The sequence below is a fragment of the Papio anubis genome, chromosome 9, assembly GCF_008728515.1.
Source record: "Papio anubis isolate 15944 chromosome 9, Panubis1.0, whole genome shotgun sequence".
NCBI classification, from domain to species: Eukaryota; Metazoa; Chordata; class Mammalia; order Primates; family Cercopithecidae; genus Papio; species Papio anubis.
In genome coordinates this window covers 107,203,364-107,224,511 of record NC_044984.1, presented here as the reverse complement: position 1 = coordinate 107,224,511, position 21,148 = coordinate 107,203,364, and the positions used below count along the sequence as shown (strand labels likewise).

General features: G+C 45.5%; 1 protein-coding gene across 6 annotated transcripts in view; it reads right to left on the bottom strand.

Annotated features, from left to right (window-relative positions):
• Positions 1 to 551: 551 nt before the first annotated feature.
• RPH3A (rabphilin 3A) overlaps positions 552 to 21,148 on the bottom strand; it is a 192,206-nt gene continuing 171,609 nt past the window's right edge. For all 6 annotated transcript variants that reach the window (XM_031650782.1, XM_017946222.3, XM_017946221.3 and 3 more), the window contains exons 15-22: positions 20,634 to 20,708; positions 19,076 to 19,185; positions 14,720 to 14,846; positions 12,557 to 12,613; positions 11,617 to 11,771; positions 7,630 to 7,711; positions 3,461 to 3,557; positions 552 to 2,687 (exon numbers count right to left, since the gene is read on the bottom strand). In XM_031650782.1, the coding sequence (XP_031506642.1) occupies positions 2,557 to 2,687; positions 3,461 to 3,557; positions 7,630 to 7,711; positions 11,617 to 11,771; positions 12,557 to 12,613; positions 14,720 to 14,846; positions 19,076 to 19,185; positions 20,634 to 20,708 (834 nt within the window). In that variant the 3' untranslated portion in view covers positions 552 to 2,556. The remainder of the gene's footprint in view (positions 2,688 to 3,460; positions 3,558 to 7,629; positions 7,712 to 11,616; positions 11,772 to 12,556; positions 12,614 to 14,719; positions 14,847 to 19,075; positions 19,186 to 20,633; positions 20,709 to 21,148) is intronic.

Here is a 21,148-nt window from a genome sequence, read left to right as displayed (position 1 = left end):
AGACTCATTGTAGGTTGGAAGGTGCTAGAATGCAAGGGAGGCATTTGATGGTCCATGCTCATCAATCAGTGTGTTAAGGACACTGGACTCTGGGAGTCCAACAACCGAACTCCTTTCCTAGCATTGCCTTTGTGAAACATTGGACATGGCATTTTCTTCTCTGGACCTTGGTTTCTTCATCTGTCTAAAAAGCGAGTTGATTGAATTAGGTTGTGGCTGAATTTTATGTTCTCTTTTAGCTTTGGCAATTTCTGATTCTGCAACCACCTGGGACTTTTTCCAGGTCTTGTAGCAGCAGGAGGAGGATGAGGATGTTGACTTCCTGTTCATTGGGCACCAGCAACAAGTATTCTTCTAAAAGGGTTTGGAGTCAGCCAAGTTACCTTAGGCCCACCTGCCCAAGATAAAATCCACCAGAAAGCAAACTCCTCGTGGGCAGAGAACACATCTGTCCCCAGTGGCTGGAACATTAAACACTAACTATCAGAATAGCTTATGTCCTGGTGGGGAGGAAGACTTTGCAGAAACCAGAAAGGAAAAATGCAGACCACTTGTTTTCCTGGATGTTCCTACTTTATTTTTGGCTACATCATCACAAAGAAAGATGCTGGGTGGTTGTGCATGCACCGGAGGACATGTGTGTATTCTAGGCAGGGAGGTGGTTACATTTGTCAGGAAGAGCGTGTCCCCAGACTAGGGGCACTGTGAGCTAGCTGCATGCTGATTCCAGCGCCTACACCAGCATCAGGCTTGGGCGACACAGCCAGCATGCTGTCTCCTAAGGGGAAACGGGAAGGGAGGTGGGCTGAGAGTAGGTGCCACCAGGGACTAATGGGGAAGGATAGGGTCAAAAGGAAAGGTGGTGGCCAGAAAGCTGTTGGCCACTTTGGGGAAGGTGAAGAGCTCGATGTTTAGAAAATGGTTATTCAAGGCAAGAAATGAGTCCTCCCATGAATTGTGCAGGGAGCTGAGGGTGGAGGGCATTGAAAAGTTAAGAGATGTGAGTTGGGGGAAAGTGAGAGTTTCAGTGTCTGATGCTTCTGTAGAGAATGTCAGGGGTTTGGGATGACGGGGGTGCTTTTCATGAGGGAAGACCTCATTGAAATCGGGAAAATCAAACCTTTCTCTCAGGGCACTGAAGATGCCTGACCTCAACCTCAAGTGTGTAATGTTTGCCCACACTCTCCATTGTTCCATAACCATGATGTTATTTGATTCTCCCAGGAAGCTTAGTAAAGAGAGTGCGGGAGACAGACAGACGCCAAAGAGAGACAGAGAGACTGGGGGGGGGGGGGGTGTTCTTAGTGAAAGACGGGACGCAAGAGAGTCAATGAAACAGAGTCAAAGGGCACTGGGGAGGAGGGTAGCCTGTTCATTTACCTAAAAGCAGAGAAAGGAGAAAGGCTGGAGGCTTTGGATGAGGCTCCCTCAGACCCATAGCCCTGGTCTTCTAAATGCCTCCTGTGCCCACCCAGGGAGCCCATGGAGAGCCCCTCTATGGGGCATCTACACAGCTCAAGGGATGCTGCCACGCACCCAGGGCAGTGCCAGCCACTGGCCCGAGCCCTGGGAATGTCTGGCTCTGCCAACAGGAGAAGTGGGTCACTTAAGAAGTGTGGGCCCAAGTGAAATCTCAGATTTGGGCCAGTTTCTCAGTTTCCTGGTCAGGCTGGTGAGAGGAAGGAGGTGAGGCTGGGTTAACATACACTTTTTTGCTATTGTTTTTGCGGTGTTACTGCTTTAGAGAGAGAGAAAGGCAAAGGGGAGAAAGGCAGGGAGAGAAAGGAGAAGGGAGAGGCTGAGAAAGAGAGAATCTACTATGACGAAAGGGAGAGAAGAGGGAGGAGGAGAAAAGGCGACAGAGGAAGGGATTTTTGTTGTCGTTTGTTTTTGTTTTGCTTGGAAGCACACAGGTGACATTCAGAAAGAGGAGAGTGTCCAAGCCCCTTGGTGAATTCTGTGCATTTGCATCTTGGTGCACTTGGAGCAGGGAGGGTGTGTTCCTGAACACAGCAGTCTGTTTTCCTGGCAATCAAGGTGTGCATCTCAGGGGGCAGTGGGAGCCTGGAACCTCTATTTCTGCCCCAATGCTTGTCCTCACAGCATTGTCCGGGTCTGCTGACAACTGAGAGTATACAGAGACACGACACAGGGAATGAAAGGGAGGGTGTGTGTGCATGTGTGTGTGCGTGTGTATGTGTGTTCAAGGCTAGAAGGGTCTACAAACAGTCCTAAATGACGAAGAACCTTTGTAATTTACCCAAACTAAGAGGTTATTAAATGATCAACCTCTTTGTAAACATCTCCCCAACCCCATCTCCATTGCTCCATCCCAGGGATCAGAGAGGGGCTATATTCAGAGCCCACAGCCCAGCATCAGGGAGGAGGGAGTCTTTGGCAGCAGTGCCCAACATGATGGGGGCTCAAAGGCAGGCTCAGGGAGATCAGCAGGGTATGGGGGGAGGTAGGCATAGAGAAGAGAGATCAGGGTGCGGTGGGCAGCTGGGGCAGGCTGGGGGGGACCCGGGACATGGAGTTGGGGACCTGGGCACTAGCCTAATCACTTGACACGTGGTTCTCATTCTGTAGCTGGTGCCAGCGCTCTATCTTCTTGTCTTTATTTTTCAGACACTCGTACCAGTGTTTTAAGCGCTCTCCCTTAGCAGAGATCCCCAGCTGGCAACCTCCTGGAGGATAAATGGGAAGATAGGAGCAGGTGGTCAGAATAGAGGTCATTCTAGACCCAAATGTGTAGTTGGGGGAAAAACTGCACCAAGCAGTGACCCCCAGCAACTTGGGATCCATACTCTACAGAGAGTTGTTGTTATAACATTGTTGTTGTTGTTGTTACTACTGGCCTTCTCTGCCTCAGGAACCTGCAATGGCTCCCTACTGTTCCACCGAGTCATAATTTCACTGTCTATTTTTAAAGACTTTTTACAAATCACCCTTCTACTCACTGAAACTTATCTCCCACTGCATCTGGGAACTCCTTGTCTATTTCCAAAGAGTTTCATCATCCTGCTCAATCCTGTCTTTACCCCTTAGCTGAGGCTCTGTCCCTTGCCTGGAGTCCCCACCCCCCTGCTTCATCTTTAATTGATTTTCTTCCTCATGATTCAGAGAGGAACTAAAAAATTAAAAATTTTATCCTGGACATGCAAATAAATTAAGAATTCTTTTGCACCCTCCTTTCTGCAGAGAACGCACATCTCTCCTGTGGTTTAATTACCCCACTGGATGTGATTTGTTCAACAAATAATCAAGTTTTGTAAGCCCTTTCATGTAAAGACATCCCCAACTTGGACCAAAGTCAGGACCATGGGTCTCAAATTAGCATTTGAACAATGTGGTTGCCAAAAGAAAAGCAGTGACCTCAACTCTCTGTAGCCCTGGATAAGGCTCTCCTGTTCTTGGGAGGACAGAAGAGAGCGTTTTCTCTGGAGTTAGGAACACTCACCGATGTAATCATTGGACTTGCCGATGTCATAGTCCCAGACCGAGATGTCCAGTGACTTCTTTGCCAGGTCACTGTGTTTGATGTCATAGAAAAACTCCTGGATACAACAGAGGAAGACATGTGAGTACAAGCCCTCTGAACCCACAGCATTGGGAGGTAAGAGGCAGGGTCCTGGAGGTCATGGGCCAAGGAGAGGAGCTTGAGCTGGCATTCTGGGAGCAAGGAGATCTTCCTGCTCCGATCCTCTGCCCAGGTCCAGTGATTCCCTTCCAACAAACACTCTATGTAACAAAGCACTGTCATCCTCTTTTCAGTGAATTCTCTGCTTGACATTGGGAAGGCTGGTGAAGTTTTTCTAATAGAGCTCAAGTTTCCTTGTAAGTAAATGGCCATGAACTCAGTCCTTCCCCTCTCATAGCTTCTGAAGGGGCATCCCCTTTTTTATTGCTTAGGGATTAAAAGTAGTTGAAGTGGCCAGGCACAGTGGCTCACACCTATAAGCCCAGCACTTTGGGAGGCCGAGGTGGCAGATCATTTGAGGTCAGGAGTTCGAGATCAGCCTGGCAAACATAGTGAAATCCAGTCTTTACTAAAAATTCAAACCAGGAGTTCTGATCAGGAGTTCTGACCAACATGGTGAAACCCTATCTCTACTAAAAATATAAAAATTAGCCAGGCATGATGGTGGACACCTGTAATTGCAGCTATTTGGGAAGCTGAGGCAGGAGAATCACTTGAACCAGGGAGGTGGAGCTTGCAGTGAGCCAAGATCGTGCCACTGCACTCCAGCCTGGGCCACGGAGCAAGACTCTGTCTCAAAAATAAATAAATAAATAAATAAATAAATAAATAAATAAATAAATAAAGTTGAAGTGGACTGAGTATATATGTTCCCAGACAATCTGATTTTTTAAAAATATCTTTTCTGCCGGCCGGGTGCGGTGGCTCACGCCTGTAATCCCAGCACTTTGGAAGGCCAAGACGGGCGGATCACGAGGTCAGATTGAGACCATCCTGGCTAACGTAGTGAAACCCCGTCTCTACCAAAAATACAAAAAATTAGCTGGGCATGGTGGCGGGTGCCTGTAGTCCCAGCTACTCGGGAGGCTGAGGCAGGAGAATGGCGTGAACCTGGGAGGCGGAGCTTGCACTGAGCAGAGATAGCGCCACTGCACTTCAGCCTGGGCGACAAACAAGACTCCATCTCAAAAAAAAAAAAATAGCTTTTCTGTCTAATTACAAAATTCATTTATGTTCACTGCTAAAACAAAGAAGAACCTCCCCCCACCAATTCCCTGTAACCCAACTACCCAAGAATAACCACTGTCAACATTCGCCCACATGTGTTCACAGTGATGTATAAATTTTTTGTTAATTAAGTAATGCTGAACATACAGTATTGTCACTTCCTTTTTCATTTACAACTTTGGGCAAAAACCAACTTAGCATATTCTCAAATATTTTTCAAATATTTTTCTACATCATTGTTTCAAATGGCTCCATTTAATGGCTATGTAGCTATGTGGCTGTGTGGCTGGGTGACTGTGTGGCTCTGTGGCTCTGTGACTATGTGGCTCTGTGGCTGTGTGGCTGTGTTTTACAAAGCTCAAACTTATGGCTGTGTGGCTGTGTGGCCATGTGGCCATAACCTAAGCCCTAACAGCTGGGTATTTAAGTTATTTCCAATTTTTCACTATCATCAAAAATACCATAAAAGTCACCCTTGTAGCAGCTGGGTGTGGTGGCTCATGAGTATAATCCCAGCACTTTGAGAGGCCAAGGCTGGGTAGATCTCTTGAGGCCAGGAGTTCGAGACCAGCCTGGCAAACATAGTGAAATCCAGTCTTTACTAAAAATTCAAAAAATTAGCCAGCTGTGTGGTGCACACTTGTAATCCCAGCTACTTGGGAGTCTGAGGCAGGAGAATTGTTTGAGCCCAGAAGGTGGAGGTTGCAGTGAGCTGAGATCGCACCACTGCACTCCAACCTGGGTGACAGAGAGAGATCCTGTCTCAAAAAAAAAAAAAAAAAAAAAAAAATCACCCTTGTAGCTATGTCATTGCATAGGCTTTTTAAAAAAGTAACCCTTGTAGCTAAATCATTATGTATGTTCATGATGACTTACTTAGAATAGATTCTGAGAAGTGAATGTTTGAGTTTGTAACATTTTAAGATGGAGAATAGTGGCTATACTGTGATACCATTTGTGTACAATAAGAAAGCTGGTTACACATATACTTACTTTGTATATGTATATACATTTCAGAAATTGATAATATATTTGCTTCATAAGAAACGAAGTAGGTGCCAACAAGGCTGGGGTAGGAGGGGGACTTTCATTGGATACCCCTTTGTGCTTTCTGAATTTTGAAATATGTGACTGCACTACCTATTCTCCAAATAAGTGGAATTTAACTTTTAACCTCTGACAGTTTTGAAAGTGTTTTAGCAAACTTTCCTTCAGAGGTTTGCTTTATCTCCAGTAGTGTGTGGCTTTTCCCACATGCTCACCAATGCTGAGGACCAACATTGAAAAATAATTTTGCATCAGTTTGTTATGCGATATGGTGTCTGGTCTTGATTCACGGCTAGTGAGTTTATTCAGATTTCATGTTTTGTGGCTTACTCAGATTCCAGGAGAGTGTAGGGCAGGACAGCTACAAATGACTCCTTATTCAAAATCCATGATATGAGTTAGGAAATCAGGGGTTCAGCTGAAAGAGGGGCCTAGAGAGGAAGGGCTGAGCTGACTGCTCAGTGATTATTCTGAACTGTTTACACAGCACATTCTCCATGTGGGTGCATATGGGCATATGTTTTTCTTTTTCTTTTTTCTTTTTTTAAAGCAAACAATACTAAACCTACTGTGCTGTAACTTCCCTTTCCCACTTTGCAATATGTGATTAAAATCAATATTAGCCAGCTCTGCCCCAACATCAGATCTCAGGAGCAGGGCAGAGAAAGGAGATTCAGTGGGTAGAACAGCTCCCAGGGCTGCTCCAGGCAGGCATGGAGCATGAACATGGACTCATTCCTGCTCTGGGCATGGAGCAAGGCTCAGGGATGTGACTCTGGGCTCAGAGCTGGTGTCTCATGGCACTTTGAGACACTTGTCATGGCACTTCCTTGTCTTTATTTAGGTCTAGATCAGAACCATACATGTGGTTTAGATTAGAACTCATTTACTCTTCCACTCTTTCCTCCATTCAACCCTTCATTAATTTCACAGATATTTCTGGATCCCTACTGTCTGACAGGCTTGTCCACAGAAAAGTTAAATCCAGATTTCAACTGGATTTGGAAACTAGAGGGATGCACAGTGTCTGGAAACATAGAGGAAGCACATCTACAGGAGGTAATTCTTATGCTGAGTCCTGAAGGATGAGTAGGAGTTTTCCAGAGAGGAAGAGAGGGAGAGGACAGTCCAGGAAAAGGGAGCAGCAGGTGTGAAGAGACCTGCATGGAGGTGAGTGTCACTTGAGGAGGGGGTGTATAGATAAGGCAGGGATGGAGGTGAGTTTGAAAGGGCTTGATTGTCATGCTAAGAAATTCTAGAGCCATTGTTGAGTTATTGAAGCAAGAGGGTGACAAATTCAGATTTGTGTTTTACAAAGCTCAAACTTATGTGGCGGAGGTGCCAAGCACACAGAAATGAGTCAGGAGTCTACTGCAATCGTCCAGGCCTGAAATGTCAGGGTCTGAGGCAAGACAGCAGCAGTGAGAAGGGAGAGGAAGGAGCACATTCAATGGGTGTCCAAGCAGTGGTTTCAATAGGACTTGATGCACTGGACAGACACGAGGAGTGAAGGACAGGGCATTGTCAACGGGGTGGATGGTAAAGAGCATCACTGTACTGGTTTACTCCCCCGAATTTCAGTATTAGAGACTACTTGAATTGGTGAAGACGTTGGAGACGAGTTAGTTCAATCTCTTCACAAACACTGCTTCCTTCCTATGACATTCCTAATCTGTGGGCTTTTGCCTTAGGCTTGATTTCTTCCAGTGACAAGGAACTCATTCCTGCTTCTTTAGATAATTCAATCTGATCTATCACAGAAAGTAGTTTTTTTTTTTTTTTTTAATGTGACTTACAACCTTCTAGTAGGAATCTGTGCCTCTCTAACACACAGCAAGTATCCCTGAGCATGATAAAGAATGGGGCAGCCTTACCTCATTGAATTCAGGATTCAAGGTTTTCTTTTTAATTTGAGTCTTGTGTTTGGCCTTCTTTCCCATGTCCGGTTTCAGCCAGCTGGGAGGAGACACAAATGCTATTATGGATGACGTTTAATGAATAAGAACAGCCTCTTGACCCCAAAGGCCCCTTCTTTATCAGGATGAATTGATGAATAAATCGGAAAGGGATCAACACTGATATGACCAATGTGCATTAGAGCATCTGCTTGGTACCTGGCACTTGACTGAACACCTTAGGCATATTTAATCCCCACATGCCCCTAGGCGGTAGAACTATAACCACTCAGTTTACAGACACAGAAAATGAGATCCAGAGAGGCTGAAGTGTGCCCTAGCTCACACAGCTGGGATTGAATCCGGATGTTACATCTAGAGTCTGCGTTCTTAGCATGCTCACTTTCTCCCCATAAATCGAATTGATGGTCATGCTGGTGGTGCCTGGCATTTTACCATCTATCCCACCTTTGGCTGCCCCCAATTCCTACAGAGATGCTGGGTATTGTATGCACAGAAAGGGGAAGATGCAAATCTAATTATTGTCACTCCACTTTCAAAACTATGTACTGGATTCCTTTTGAACTCAGGGGAGAGTTCAAAATCCTTCACGTGGCCTTAAGACCTTGCGTGTTGGGTTTCTGCTCCATCCCAGCCTAACCTTACGTCATCTTCCTCACCCCACTCCTTACTTCTCCTTTCCACCCAAGGGCCTTTGAGCAAACTGTTTCTTCTGCCTACAGGGCTCTTTTCCAGTAAGGCCCAATGTCTAGCACATAGTAGGTATTCAATCAATATATTCTGGGTGAGGCTGGGTATGATGGCTTGTGCCTGTAATCTCTGCACTTTAGGAGGCCAAAGTGGGAAGATCACTTGAGCCCAGGAGTTCCAGACCAGCCTGGGCAACATAGTGAGAGCCTGTCTCTATAAAAAATAACAAAAATTATCTGGGCACAGTGCTGTATGCCTGCAGTCCCAGGTACTCAGAAGGCTGAGATGGAAGGATCTCTTGAGCCCCAGAGTTTGAGGCTGCAGTGAGCTATGATCACACCACTGCACTATAGCCTGGGTGGTAGAGTGAGACCTTGTCTCTTAAAAAAAAGAGAGAGAGAGAAAAAAACACAAACCAAACCAAACAAAATATTTCCTGGGTGAGTAAACACAATGGGCTAAACACTCCTAAGGGTTAAGACATTTGGATGCTGATTCAGGTTGTCACCAATGAGCAGCTTTAAACGTGAGCATAATTTTACTGTGCCTCTGTTTCTTGACCTGTAAAGAGGGCGAACATCTCATTCTCATCTACAGAAGTGGTTTTGAGGATTTTTTTTTTTTTTTTTGAGATGGAGTCTCACTCTGTCACCCAGGCTGGAGTGCAGTGGCGTGATCTCGGCTCACTGCAAGCTCCATCTCCCGGGTTCACGCCATTCTCCTGCCTCAGCCTCCCGAGTAGCTGGGACTACAGGCGCCTGCCACCACGCCCGGCTAATTTTTTGTATTTTTAGTAGAGACGGGGTTTCACCGTGTTAGCCAGGATGGTCTCGATCTCCTGACCTCGTGATCCGCCCACCTCGGCCTCCCAAAGGGCTGGGATTACAGGCGTGAGCCACCGCACCCGGCCGAGGATAATTTTTAAGAAGAGACAAAAATGAGGAATTAAAAGTTACCAAAGAGCTAAGCAAAAATAATGGGAAGTTCTGCTTTTAAAAAATCTTTATTAGATCAGAAACTACTTAGTGGTCTCCCATTTCTTCTCCCATAACTGCACCCAGCAGGTCAGCTGCTTCACTGGTGACCACGGCAATTCCACTTCTTCTGGAAGGATTGGGTGGGTGGGGAGGGGGTGGTAGAGAGAATTATTTAAGAAAACCGATCTGCACATGGCTGACTGCTAATGGAGTGCTGGACAGCACCCCTCAAGCTCATTTCCTCTCTTGGGCCATATGAAGAAATAAAATCAAATTACTCTTAGAAACCAAACTTGTCCCTGACATGTGTGTTCTTTGTTAACTAGACCTTCATTCAAAGGAAATCTGAAAGACAGCCCACATGAATCTGTTCTTTGGCCATGGACTAAAGGGAAGTATTGCTTTCTGCTATCAGAGGCAGTGGAGGTGGGGGGAGTGTCTCCCAACTGGACAGAATATTAGTAAATACTATTTGCCATGACAGTGATGGTCATGCCAGGACAGTGATGGTGGTTTTTTATAACCATAATGGCAGGTATTTATTGAGCATATACTGTGTACCAGACCCCTTGAAAATCTACCTCTCAGCTTGCATTCTCCAATTGCAGGGGGTAAAATTGACGAACAAGCTACTGGGCTCTGCATTCATGATGTTCTTGCTGAAGCCACGCTTCCCACAAGCTATTCTTAGCCAATAACTGACCCTGGCAGGGACACTAGGCAGTCCCATTTCTGGGAAATGCAGGACTTCTCTGATGGGTGACTGTGCTCAAGGATTCTACATCACCTTGGATGAAACAGTGCAGCTTCCTTGGAGCTACACTGTAGCCTAAGATTGTTTCTACCACACTTCCTTCCTTCTCTGCTCCACAGGGATCACACCTGCAGCAAGATCTGTGGTCTCTATGGCTCCCCTCTGGATTCCTCCTTATCTCCTCTACAGGCATTTCCCCAACAAATCTCTTGTACAGCTTATCTTCTCTTGGTGTTTCCTTCTTGGAGGACCTGAACTAATACACAGTATTACTCCGTCCATTTTGCAGATGAGCACATTGAGGCCTAGAGATGTTAAGCCATGAGCCCCAGGTCACATGGCTAAAGCATACTGGAGACTCCATGCTCCATGGAGATCCATATCCACAGAAACATATATGTTGCTGCCCCAAGGCCAGCAGAATTCTACTGAGGTGCTAAACATTTCTGTACCAGGCTCAATTCTGGTTGCTTCCTTTGTGCTATCTCATTTGAGCCCTGAGCCCACTCTTGGAGATAAGTGGAACTCTTGTCTCTGTTTTACCAATGAAGAAACTGAGTGAGAAGCTAAGTAACTTGCTTAGAGTCCACAGCCAGCAACTGGCAGAGATGAGTTGGGCCTGATGGCGGACACAGCGGTGGCTCTGAGATTGCACTTGGCAGACCTCCAGCTACAGGAAGCGTAACTGACCAAGACCCTGGGTGCAGTCCTTGGAAGTCCATGACATATTTGTGCCAACGCCATGCTCCCAGTCAATGACTGGGCCTGGCAGGGATGCTAAAGTCGGGCCACTCCTATGAGACACAGGACATGTCTGATGGCCAGTTTTGGCTTGAGGACTCCCTGGTGGCCTTATTGAACTTGTATCTGGAATACTTCTCTCCAACTTCCCTACCTATTCCCCTCATCAGGTCAGACTTGCATTGTAGTCTAACATCTCTCCCTTTCTCCCCTGGCTCCCCCCAGTCTTCTTGGAATGAGCATTTCCCCTGATAAGCCCCTTGTCTGCTTAATCCTATTTTGGCATCTTCTTCTCAGAGGATCTGGACTAACACAGATAACAGAGTCTTTTTATTCTCTGTGATTGAGATTACTGGAATAGACCCCAGATCGAAGGCATTTTTTTTTTTTCTGAGCATTTCCAGAATGAAACTGGAAAACGCCAGATGGCCTCTTTGGGGGTGGACATCTGAGCAGTGTGAGGGGTGTGCGGCCAACTCCTGGGAGCTACAAATGGGGCTACGACAGCTAATCAGCATCGTTGTAGAGCCATCAGCAGGCCCTCGAGAGGACAGAGTCACAAAACTTTGCATGTGGGCAAGTGACACACTAGTTTGACTGCCTGAGACTCCAGACCCACACACTTGCCAGTTCTAGGCATTTGTTTCACTGTGACCTTGGGCAGGTTCCTTGCCCTCTTTGGGTCTCAATGTACAACAATCCTGGGGAAACTCTCTGGTTCTCCTCTTCCAAGGATCTAGGACTCCTTCGGGGCCCACCTGTAGCCCCAAGGCATTGACTTACAGCTTGACAAATGGGTCTGAGTAGCCATTAGCGTCCATGGCAGCCAGGTGCACACAGCGTATGATACCCACAATGAGGCCTCCCTGCTGGGTGCTGTACATGAGAGAGACCAGGATCTTGCCACGCTCCTCGAGGTCACCAACACGCTCCACCTGCTGCATTGGGGGAAAAGACAGTGTGGGCCTTGGAGGGGAGGGGCCAGGCAATGTGAATGGCGAGCATTAGGAAAGAACCTATGAAGGGCAGGCGGAGCTCCACCAGCTCTAGGGAGCCAGCACCAAGGACAGCAGATGGCCTAGCCTCCAAGGAGGAGCCAAAGGTGAAAGTGGGGGACCAGTCTCAGGCACATGGGGACCAATGGCTTCACTTTGACTTAGACATGGATGAACTCTGACTGTGAGCACAGATTAAACTTGCTCCTGGTCACTGATTGGCTTTGGCTCTAACCCAGGACTGACCCTTGACCCTGGCCCCAGACACATTCTTGCCTCTGATCTCAGACTCCCTTAACGCAACCAGTCTTCTTAGAGGGCAGTCCCTGGAGTCATATGAGGGACCCAGGCAGACAGCATGAAGGCTTAGTTCGGTTTCTACCAGGCACACAGCTCAAAGAATGCACCCACTCCAAGAAAGGAGTGGGCCATTGCTCTAGTCAGTAGAATTGTCTACAGAGCATCTGACAACAAGGCCAAAAACCTGGTGGGTATTCTAGGTATGAGAGAAAGGGGTTGCCCCCTCCTCAGAGGCTTAGGTGTGGAGAGGATGTCCCTTGTCTCATGCTCAAACAACTTGGGCAAAGGGTCTCTCTCAAAGCAAATCAACTCCAGGGTGGTTGCAAGAGAATGGGTGAGGAAGGGGCCAGGGAGGGAGAGAAGAGGAAGATGCTAGCCCAGCCCAGCACAGACCCTGACTGTGGCTTCAATTCCTGCTCAGTGCTCACCTCCTCCTCATAAAGGGCCATGCCTCGGGCTGACCCGGTGGTCCCAGCACGTTTCATCTGAAAAGAAGAAAACAAATAAAAGATAACATTGTCTATAGAGCTCATCTTCCTGCACAAGAAGGACCAGAAACCCCTCACACTTCTATTAGCATCCAGAGCCATGGAAGTGGGTTCTTAAGCTACTGTGGCCCTCCTGTGTTCTCCCTTTTGGCTGAAATTTATAAAACACAGTCATATGGCAAGCTATGTGAATGTATAACAACCTATGATATAGGTTCTGTTACAATTCCAATTTTACAAATGAGGATCCTGAGGGTCCAAGTAGTTAAGCCCCTTATGCAAGGTTACATAGCCAGTAAGTATCAGAGCTCTCCACACACAAACAGAAAGGATTTCATTTTCTCTGGTTGAAGTGGCTCAGGGGTCTTGGGGTCTGACCCACCAGGTGCTTTTCCCCTTCATGGCCCCTGGGGCCCTTTTGCTGAACTCTAAGGTTCTGGGAAACAGAGTTAGAAAACCATTGGTTAAATCCAACCTCCCCACTTTGAAGAGGAGGAAACCTGAGGTCCAGAGGGGAGGAGCCCTCAGTGGGATATAATGGGGGAAGATGGTGGTGCAAGCATTAAGGTTTAATGTCAAAGAGCAAAAGAAGATGATCAGTAGTGTTTTGCGGCTGCTGCAGCCCTCTGGCTGTCCTGCACCTTCATGTTTCTAGGGCTAGCTGCGTCCACCATAGCAAGACGGGCAAACCCAAAGGCTGATGACCCAGGCAAGGGCCTGGCCATTGTCCTGGTCAACTGGACTCATGGAGTTGGAGAAAGAAGAGAATCCTTAAGACCCAGCTGTCACCAGGCAAAAGCCCAGAAGAAATGCCTCGCTCCTAGGGATGTCTTTAAGTTGAGCCTGGAATTCAGTAGAAATCCTTCCTTGCAATTTTCCTTGTTGAGTCTTGTTCCTTTGCCTGAGTTATAAAACTATGGCATGGCATGCAGATACTCCATCCTCAGGCTGGCCATCTGGTGAGAAGATGCTGCAGGATTTCCCCTCCTGCACCCCATAGCTTCCCTGTGGAGAGCAGGCAGGCTGCTCAGAGAGACCAGGGGTGCTGGTGTTGTAGGAGAGCGGGGCTCTAGCCAGTGCCCAGAGACTTTGGAGACTTGCTACCCTCTCCGGGCCCAAGTTGGCCCACACTTAAGGCAAGGCAGCCTGAATTATGTCTAAAAATATAGATTGTTGAGTCCTACCCTACCCCACTAAAACAGAATCCCCATGGGGGACCCCCACAAATCTTAGTTTGTAAAGCTCTGGTTTTAAAATCCCCCGGTTAATTCTGAGGTGCAACCCCATTGCAGAACCTCATTTTGATCCCTGTTATTTTCCTCAAAGAGCAAGAATTACATCTGACAACAATGACAATTCTAATACTTCATATGTATCGTCACATTCAATCCTTAAAAGATCCTATGAGGTTAGCACCACAGTATCCCATTTTACAGATGAGACATCTGAGGCCCAGAGAAATTAAATAATTTGCCTCAGGTTACATCCTAAGTGGCAGAGCCAGAATTCACACCCGAGAGTCTGGCTGCAGAGCCCATACTCTTAAACTCTAGGCTATGCTGCCTCCTATTTATCTACATGGTGCTTTCTGACTTCATGACTGAGAGGTGGGTGAGGCAGCATTATTTCCTACACTAACAACTGTTAATTTATGAGTGCTTACTATGCACTAAGTTCTAGTTCAATTATGTTATTTTTTAAAACACAACCCTCCCAAGAGGCAGGTACTGTTATAACACCCACATTACAGACAAGAACACCGAGGCTTAGAGTGGTTCAGCCCCCTGGCCAAGGCCATAGAGCAGCAAGTGGCAGAGCTGGCTCTGAACCCAGGAATCCCACAATGCCCCTATCATGTTGTCCATCCAGTTTGGCCAAGAAAAACTCATGTTCAAAGTGATGCTGACACAGGGTTTGTGAAAGGCAGAGAGAGAATGCAGCCTGAGGTTGTGAGCTGGAATCTTGACTCTCCTCTGCAGACCTGCTGCAGTGCCTCTGCTACCCAATACCCTGTGGATCTATTTCCCCCAATTCAGACCCAGAGGAAGGCAGCTCCTCCAGTCTCCCCTCCTCCCATCAGATCCTCAGGGTAAAGTCACTCACAGGAATCACTCGCTCCAGGCAGATGTTGAAATTCTTCCTCTGGTTGGGCTTCAGTTTCTTGAGGGAGAATCTGGTCTCACCAATAAATTCATTGTGGCCAAATTTGTCCTCATCACAGACAGAGATCCTGCCACCAACACAAGGGGTAGAGAGAGAAACAGGAACAAATATTGAGATCCTGCTGTGTGCCAAGAGCCGCAGCTGATGCTGGTAAGGAATGTGTGATGTACATGGAAATAATATGATTTCCTATTTATTTATTACTGGGCCAAGTACCTTTAATTTCTTCTTTATTGCAGTATAACTGACATGCAGTAAAGCACATAAATTTAGTTTACAGCTTGATGAATTCTTGCATATGCATATACCCATGTAATTCCCACACAGGTCAAGATATAAAACATTCCAGAGACTGAAAGACCCTCAGGATCCTTTCTAGTCACTGCCTTTCTCAAAGATAGCCACTCTCTTGCCTCTGGCCACATGAAGTCATTTGTCTGGTTTTTGACCTTCATATAAATGGAATGATATAGACTCTTTTATGTTGGCTTCTCTTGCTCAAGATAATGTCTGTGAGATGCATCCATGCACAGGAAAACTTATCTTTTTTATCACTGCATAGTATTCCACTGTGTAAATATACCATAATAATTCTGCTGTTGATACAGGTTGTTTCTAGTTTTGAGTTATTATGAATAATGCTGCTATGGAATATTTATGTTCATGTCTTTTGGTATATACATGTACATATTTCTATTGAGTATTTTCCCAGGAGTAGGGTTGCTGGCCATGGACTAGGCATAAGTTTAGCTTCAGTAGAAACTTCAAAACAGTTTTCCAAGGCGGTTCCACCAATTATGTCCCTACCAGCAGTTTATAGAGGTTCTGGTCACTCTTTATTCCCTTTGACTTCAATTATGTTAGTCTCTAATTTTAGCCTTTCTGGATAGGTCATAGTATGTCACTGTAGTTTTAATTTACATTTCTCTGATGACTAAAAATTTGAGCCCATTTTCATATACTTTATGGCCATTTGAGCATCCTCTTTTGCAAAGCCAGGCTAGGAACTTTTCTCATTTAATTTTTCCTCTTTCAAAACAACTACATTTACCATTTAGAGAAGATACTGGGGCCCAGAAAGATTAAATAACTTTTCCCTAATAAGAGGTGGTACCAGGGTTTGAATCCAGGTCTCCCTGAGTCCTATAGTAATAGATTGTCTTTTGTTATCTACCTTACACAGCATTGAGTAATAGTGGCACAAAATGGGCAGGTCATAAGAAATGTCCCTTAGGACAAGAATCTCCAACTCCCAGGCCACAGACCAGTACCAGTCTGTGGCCTGTTAGAAACCCGGCTGCAAAGGAGGACGTGAGCAGAGGTGGGCAAGCACTACCGCTTCAGCTCCGCCTCCTGTCAGATCAGTGGCAGCACTAGATTCTTATAGAAGCATAAACCCTATTGTTCACTGCACATGTGAGGGATCTAGTTTGCACGCTCCTTATGAGAATCTAATGCCGGATGATCCAAGGTGGAACAGTTTCATCCTGTAACCTTCCTTCTCCCTACCCCAGTCCATGGAAAAACTGTCTTCAACAAAACTGTTCCCTGGTGCCGGAAAGATTGGGAACTGCTGCCATAGGAGACGAAAAGGACCAGTCATGGCATGATAATTTATCCTGACATATACTAAGAGAGGAAAGGATTTATTGTCCTCCAGTGGCATGGGAGGCATTCTTGGGGGACAGGAAGGGACTGTAAAGGTACCACACTCCTTGACCACCAACATTAGTTGAACAAATGTTCAAAGTCCTGGAGGGCCCAAACACCCTCGTAGCTGAGTCCTGCACTGTATAACACTGGAGAAGAAACTCGTCTCTACTGAACTGGTTGGGGCGTAAACAATATCATCCTTCTTCAGGGCAATGCATCTCCAAAGACATAAGAGAATAATCACTGCTTTTGACCCTGTCACACCACTTATAGGAATTTACCTCAAATATATAATAAGGCAAGTACAAAAATATTTAACTACAATGGTCCAAAAAACAGAAAGAATAAATGAGATCTAGTATTTGATAGCACAACCGGGTGACTATAGTCAATAATTTAATTGTACATTTAAAAATAGTGAAAAGAGTATAATTCAATTGTTTATAACACAGGGATAAATGCTTGAGGCGATTAAAAACCCGTTTATTTTAACCCATTTAAAAAACTCATGAAATGCGATTATTACACATTGTATGCCTGTATCAAATTATCCTATATACCTCATGAATATTAATATATACGCCTACTATGTACCTACAAAAAACTTAGAAATATATTTAACTACAAAGATGTTTGTCACAATATTGTTCGTAACTATGAAGAAAGCAGAAATAACAAATACTGTACAATAGAGGAACTGCTTAAGAAAATTATGAAATAACCATCAAATGTAATAGTGTACATTAGAGAAAGTGTTGTACTTAGTCATTAGGGAAATCTGAAACCACAACGTAACACCAGTGCACACCTACCAGAAAGGCCAAAATGAAAAAGTGTTGATGAGGCTGTGAAGCAACTGGAACTCCCATGCATGGCTGAAGGGAGTGCACACTGGCACAGCCACTATGGAAAACTGGAAGTTACTACTAAAGCTGGACATACACATATCTAATGGCTCAATCATTACACTTCTAGGTATATATGCAACGGAAATGAGTGCACCTGTGTACCTAGAAACAGCTACTAGAATGTTCCTAGCAGCACTATTTGTAATAGCCCCAAACTAGAAACCACCCAAATAGATCAACAGTAAACCGGATAAATAAAACTGCGTTATATTCATGCAATAAAATACTAAATAGCAACAAAAACGATCTACAACTACACACAACTTAGCTGAATACACAGGTAGAATGTTAAATGAAAGAATATAGATACAAAAGAGCAACGCAATACAATTTCATTTATATAAAGTACAAAAGCAGACAAAATTAACTTGTTCTGTTAGATGTTAGGATACTGAATACCCCAGGGGAGTATTCAATAGGAAGGGGCCACAGTGGGGGGCTTCTGCAGCCTAGGAATGTTCCGTTCCTTAAACCCAGTATGTTCACTATTGTGAGAATTCATCAATCTGTGCACTTATTATATGTGCATTATGCTAAATGAATGTTATGCCGCAACAAAAATATTTACTTAGAATAATGTTGCAGCCAATTTGGAAAGCAGTTTGCATGTCTGGCAAAACTGTTTTGAAAAAATCACATATCCCATGATCCAGTAATAATTCTCTTTGGTTTCTGTCCTAAGGAAACACTCATATGTACACAAGGGAGAATGAAGTTGCTCATTGCAACTTTGTTTGTAGTGGAGAAAAGCTGGAAACAATTTAAATGCCCACATGTAGGGAATTGGCTAAATAAACTGGTAAACATTTACATAAAAATTTAAAACATGCCAAATAATACTGTACATTGTTTATAGATACATAATTATGAAGTATAAGACATACTTGAGAATGATACCCCAATAATTCAGGATGGTGTTTAGCTCTTGGGAGAGAAGGAAGAGGACAGGACAGGGTGGGATATAGAATATACAAAAGGAGCTTCAACTTGCATAGGAGTGCTTTATTTCTTTAAAAAGATAGCTGATGCAAACACAGCAAAATAGCAAGATTTTTAACAGATCAAGTATTGGGTGGGTTCATGGATGTTTGTTTTAGTATATGCTACACTTTTCTATTCATCTGTAATATTTAAGAATAAGGACATTTTAAAAAATCTGTGATAAATTAATTCTGTAGAATATTCTGAGGCAGTTAAAAATTAGGTAGATTTAAACGTTTTTTCACGGCTATAACACCAAGATATATTGTTAAGAATAAAAGGCAAGTTCCATATATATGTATATCCATTACTTCTAATGGCAAAAACTGCAATTACTTTCACACCAGCCTAATAATTCAACATTGTAGAAGAATATGAAATGGTATCAATGTATTCTTAAGTGATACAGATATATTAATGGGATGATCCATTGTAATAAACATTTTTATAAGCACTCAATTTTATTAGGAAAAAACTTTCACATACACACCCACACATGCACCCACCCCCCACACACACCCTGAATGAACAGATACCAAGATGTTAACAGTGAACAGTTTCAACTTACCTGTATTTTCCAAAATTTCTACCAAAAATATATATCATTTTTTGGTAAAAGTAAACAAGCAAGAAAAAAATAAACTATGCAGAGACCTTTTTAGAGTGAGGGCCTGAGGGTCTCACCCCAAGTCTCAGTTCCGCCCACCCTGAGTCTCCCCTTCACCTCCCTCTCTGCCCTCTGCCTGGCAGGTACCTGAGGGTCTTCCTTTGCATGTCCTCATCGGTGATGCCGTGATAGACGAGGGTCTCATTCCAGACGGGGTTCCGGGTATTCCGCAGAGTTTTTGTACGAAGCTTGTTGGACTAGAGCCCCAGAGAGATGGATAGAGACACCTACCTCAGTGGGGAGCCAGTTCTGGAACCCCATCGTTTGGGCTGACATGGGGTGGGTGGGTGGTTTTCCCCGTAGGAGTGTCCAGGGGCTTAGTTATTCCCAAATGCATGTTCTCAGGGAGTGGGGGACATCCTCTAGGATCATGGCCACAGAAAAATGGATCAATGCTTGACACTGGGTCCCCTCTCCCTCCATGCACTGAGCCTCCTCCTTGAACTTTCCCTTAAGAAAGCAGAGACATCTTCCTTTGAGAAGAAATCATTCATAGGTCAGGGAGTCAGAAACGAGAGTCACCCATTCCCATTTAGGCAGGGGATATTGGGATGGCTCTCTCTGTTCCCCCCAAATAGTACCCTTCATGCCTAAAATTCCTTAGAGGGGCCAACAGTTTTCATTTTACTCTGAGACAGAGAAGGCTAGAAATGCAACTATGCCCAGAAGAGGTGGGCTGGCGACAAATCTCATTCATGCTAACATGCAAATGATTCACATTAGATTCTTCAGCAAAGCAGCTTTGGCTGTTAGGAGTGGGTAAAGGAGGGCATCTAGAGGAGAAGCAAACATCACTGGGGAGTGAGGAGGAGCAGGGGCCAAACACTTCATCATTTGACCATGGCCAGGTGACGAACTGTCTTTCCTTGATCCAAAGAAGTGTGAGACAAAGTGTGTGTGTGTGTGTTGAGGGTGGGGGGCGGTGTGCACGTGTGTACATGTGTCCTCTTTTGTCTCATGGAGCATTTGGTACGTGCAGGGGTATTTAACAGGCATTTTCTGAAGATCATTTGACAGATGTACTGTCACCTTTGCCTTTAGGACGTCTATGTCAAATTAACACAAAGCTCAAAACAAAACCCAGGCAGCCACACTTCCATTTCCAGCCATGTACTCTGGGTGGGCCAATCCCCAGAGAGGAGAATTCACCCCAGAGCAAAGCAATGCTCAGCCGGTGAGCTGAAGGGGAGAGAAGGGTGGGAGGGCCAGGGCTTCAGAGAATATTCTCTGAAGGGCTTAGTCCTGAAACGTGGAGAGAGTGGCTCATTTCTATTGAGAGATAAGGAGTGTGTGGTTGGGGGTATAAAATGTGTGGGGGAGGTGAGCCAGACCCAGCAGTGGGAGAGCTGCTGAAGGTGTTCGAGCAGATGAAGGGCATCATCAGGGCATCTGCTTCTCTTCTGGCATTGGCAGCTCGCCAGATCCCAGGTTTCTGAGTTGGAGAAATGGGCAGAGCCCCTGCCCAAGGGAGAATGACCCCTGGAACATACTTTACTTGCTCTGCAATGGCTTTGCTACTCACAGGATGAGGTGGGGTTGGGGATTTGGGGCAGATAAGGGCTATTTTAGGCTCTGAGCTGAGAACCCTGGGTATCTGCCAGGGCCCATGCACCCGGTTTGCAGAGAAGCCCAGGCCATATGGTACCTTGCTGGCTCCCGGCAGGAGGTGCAGCTTAACGTAGGGATCAGCCAAGCCATTTGAATCCATGGGCTTCAGGCCCTGCAAAAGAAGGAGGCAATAGTGTGAGGGCCTCAGGAGGGCCCAGTGCTCAGCTGTCATCGGCAATGGGCATAGCCCCCTGGCATCTGTCCTGCCTGTTGGTCCACCCTGTGTGCTTCCTTCTCCAAAGAGAGAGAAGGGAAATGCAGTATCATGGAAAGAGTGCTGGGACAGGAGACAGGGTTTCAAACCTGGCCATGTCACTTCCTGGCTATGTGACCTTAGGCAAGTTTCTTAACCTATCTGAGCCTCAGTTTCCCCACCTGTCAAATGGGGATGAGAATAGTACCTGCTTCATAAGGTGGTGAGATTTAAATGCAATTCCACCTGCAAAGTGCTAGCATATGATATACACTGGATCAAGGCTGGATTGTTATTGCTAGGATGGGAGGAGATGTCCCAGAAGAGTAAAGGCAAGGTCAGGGGAAGGAGGAGACTCC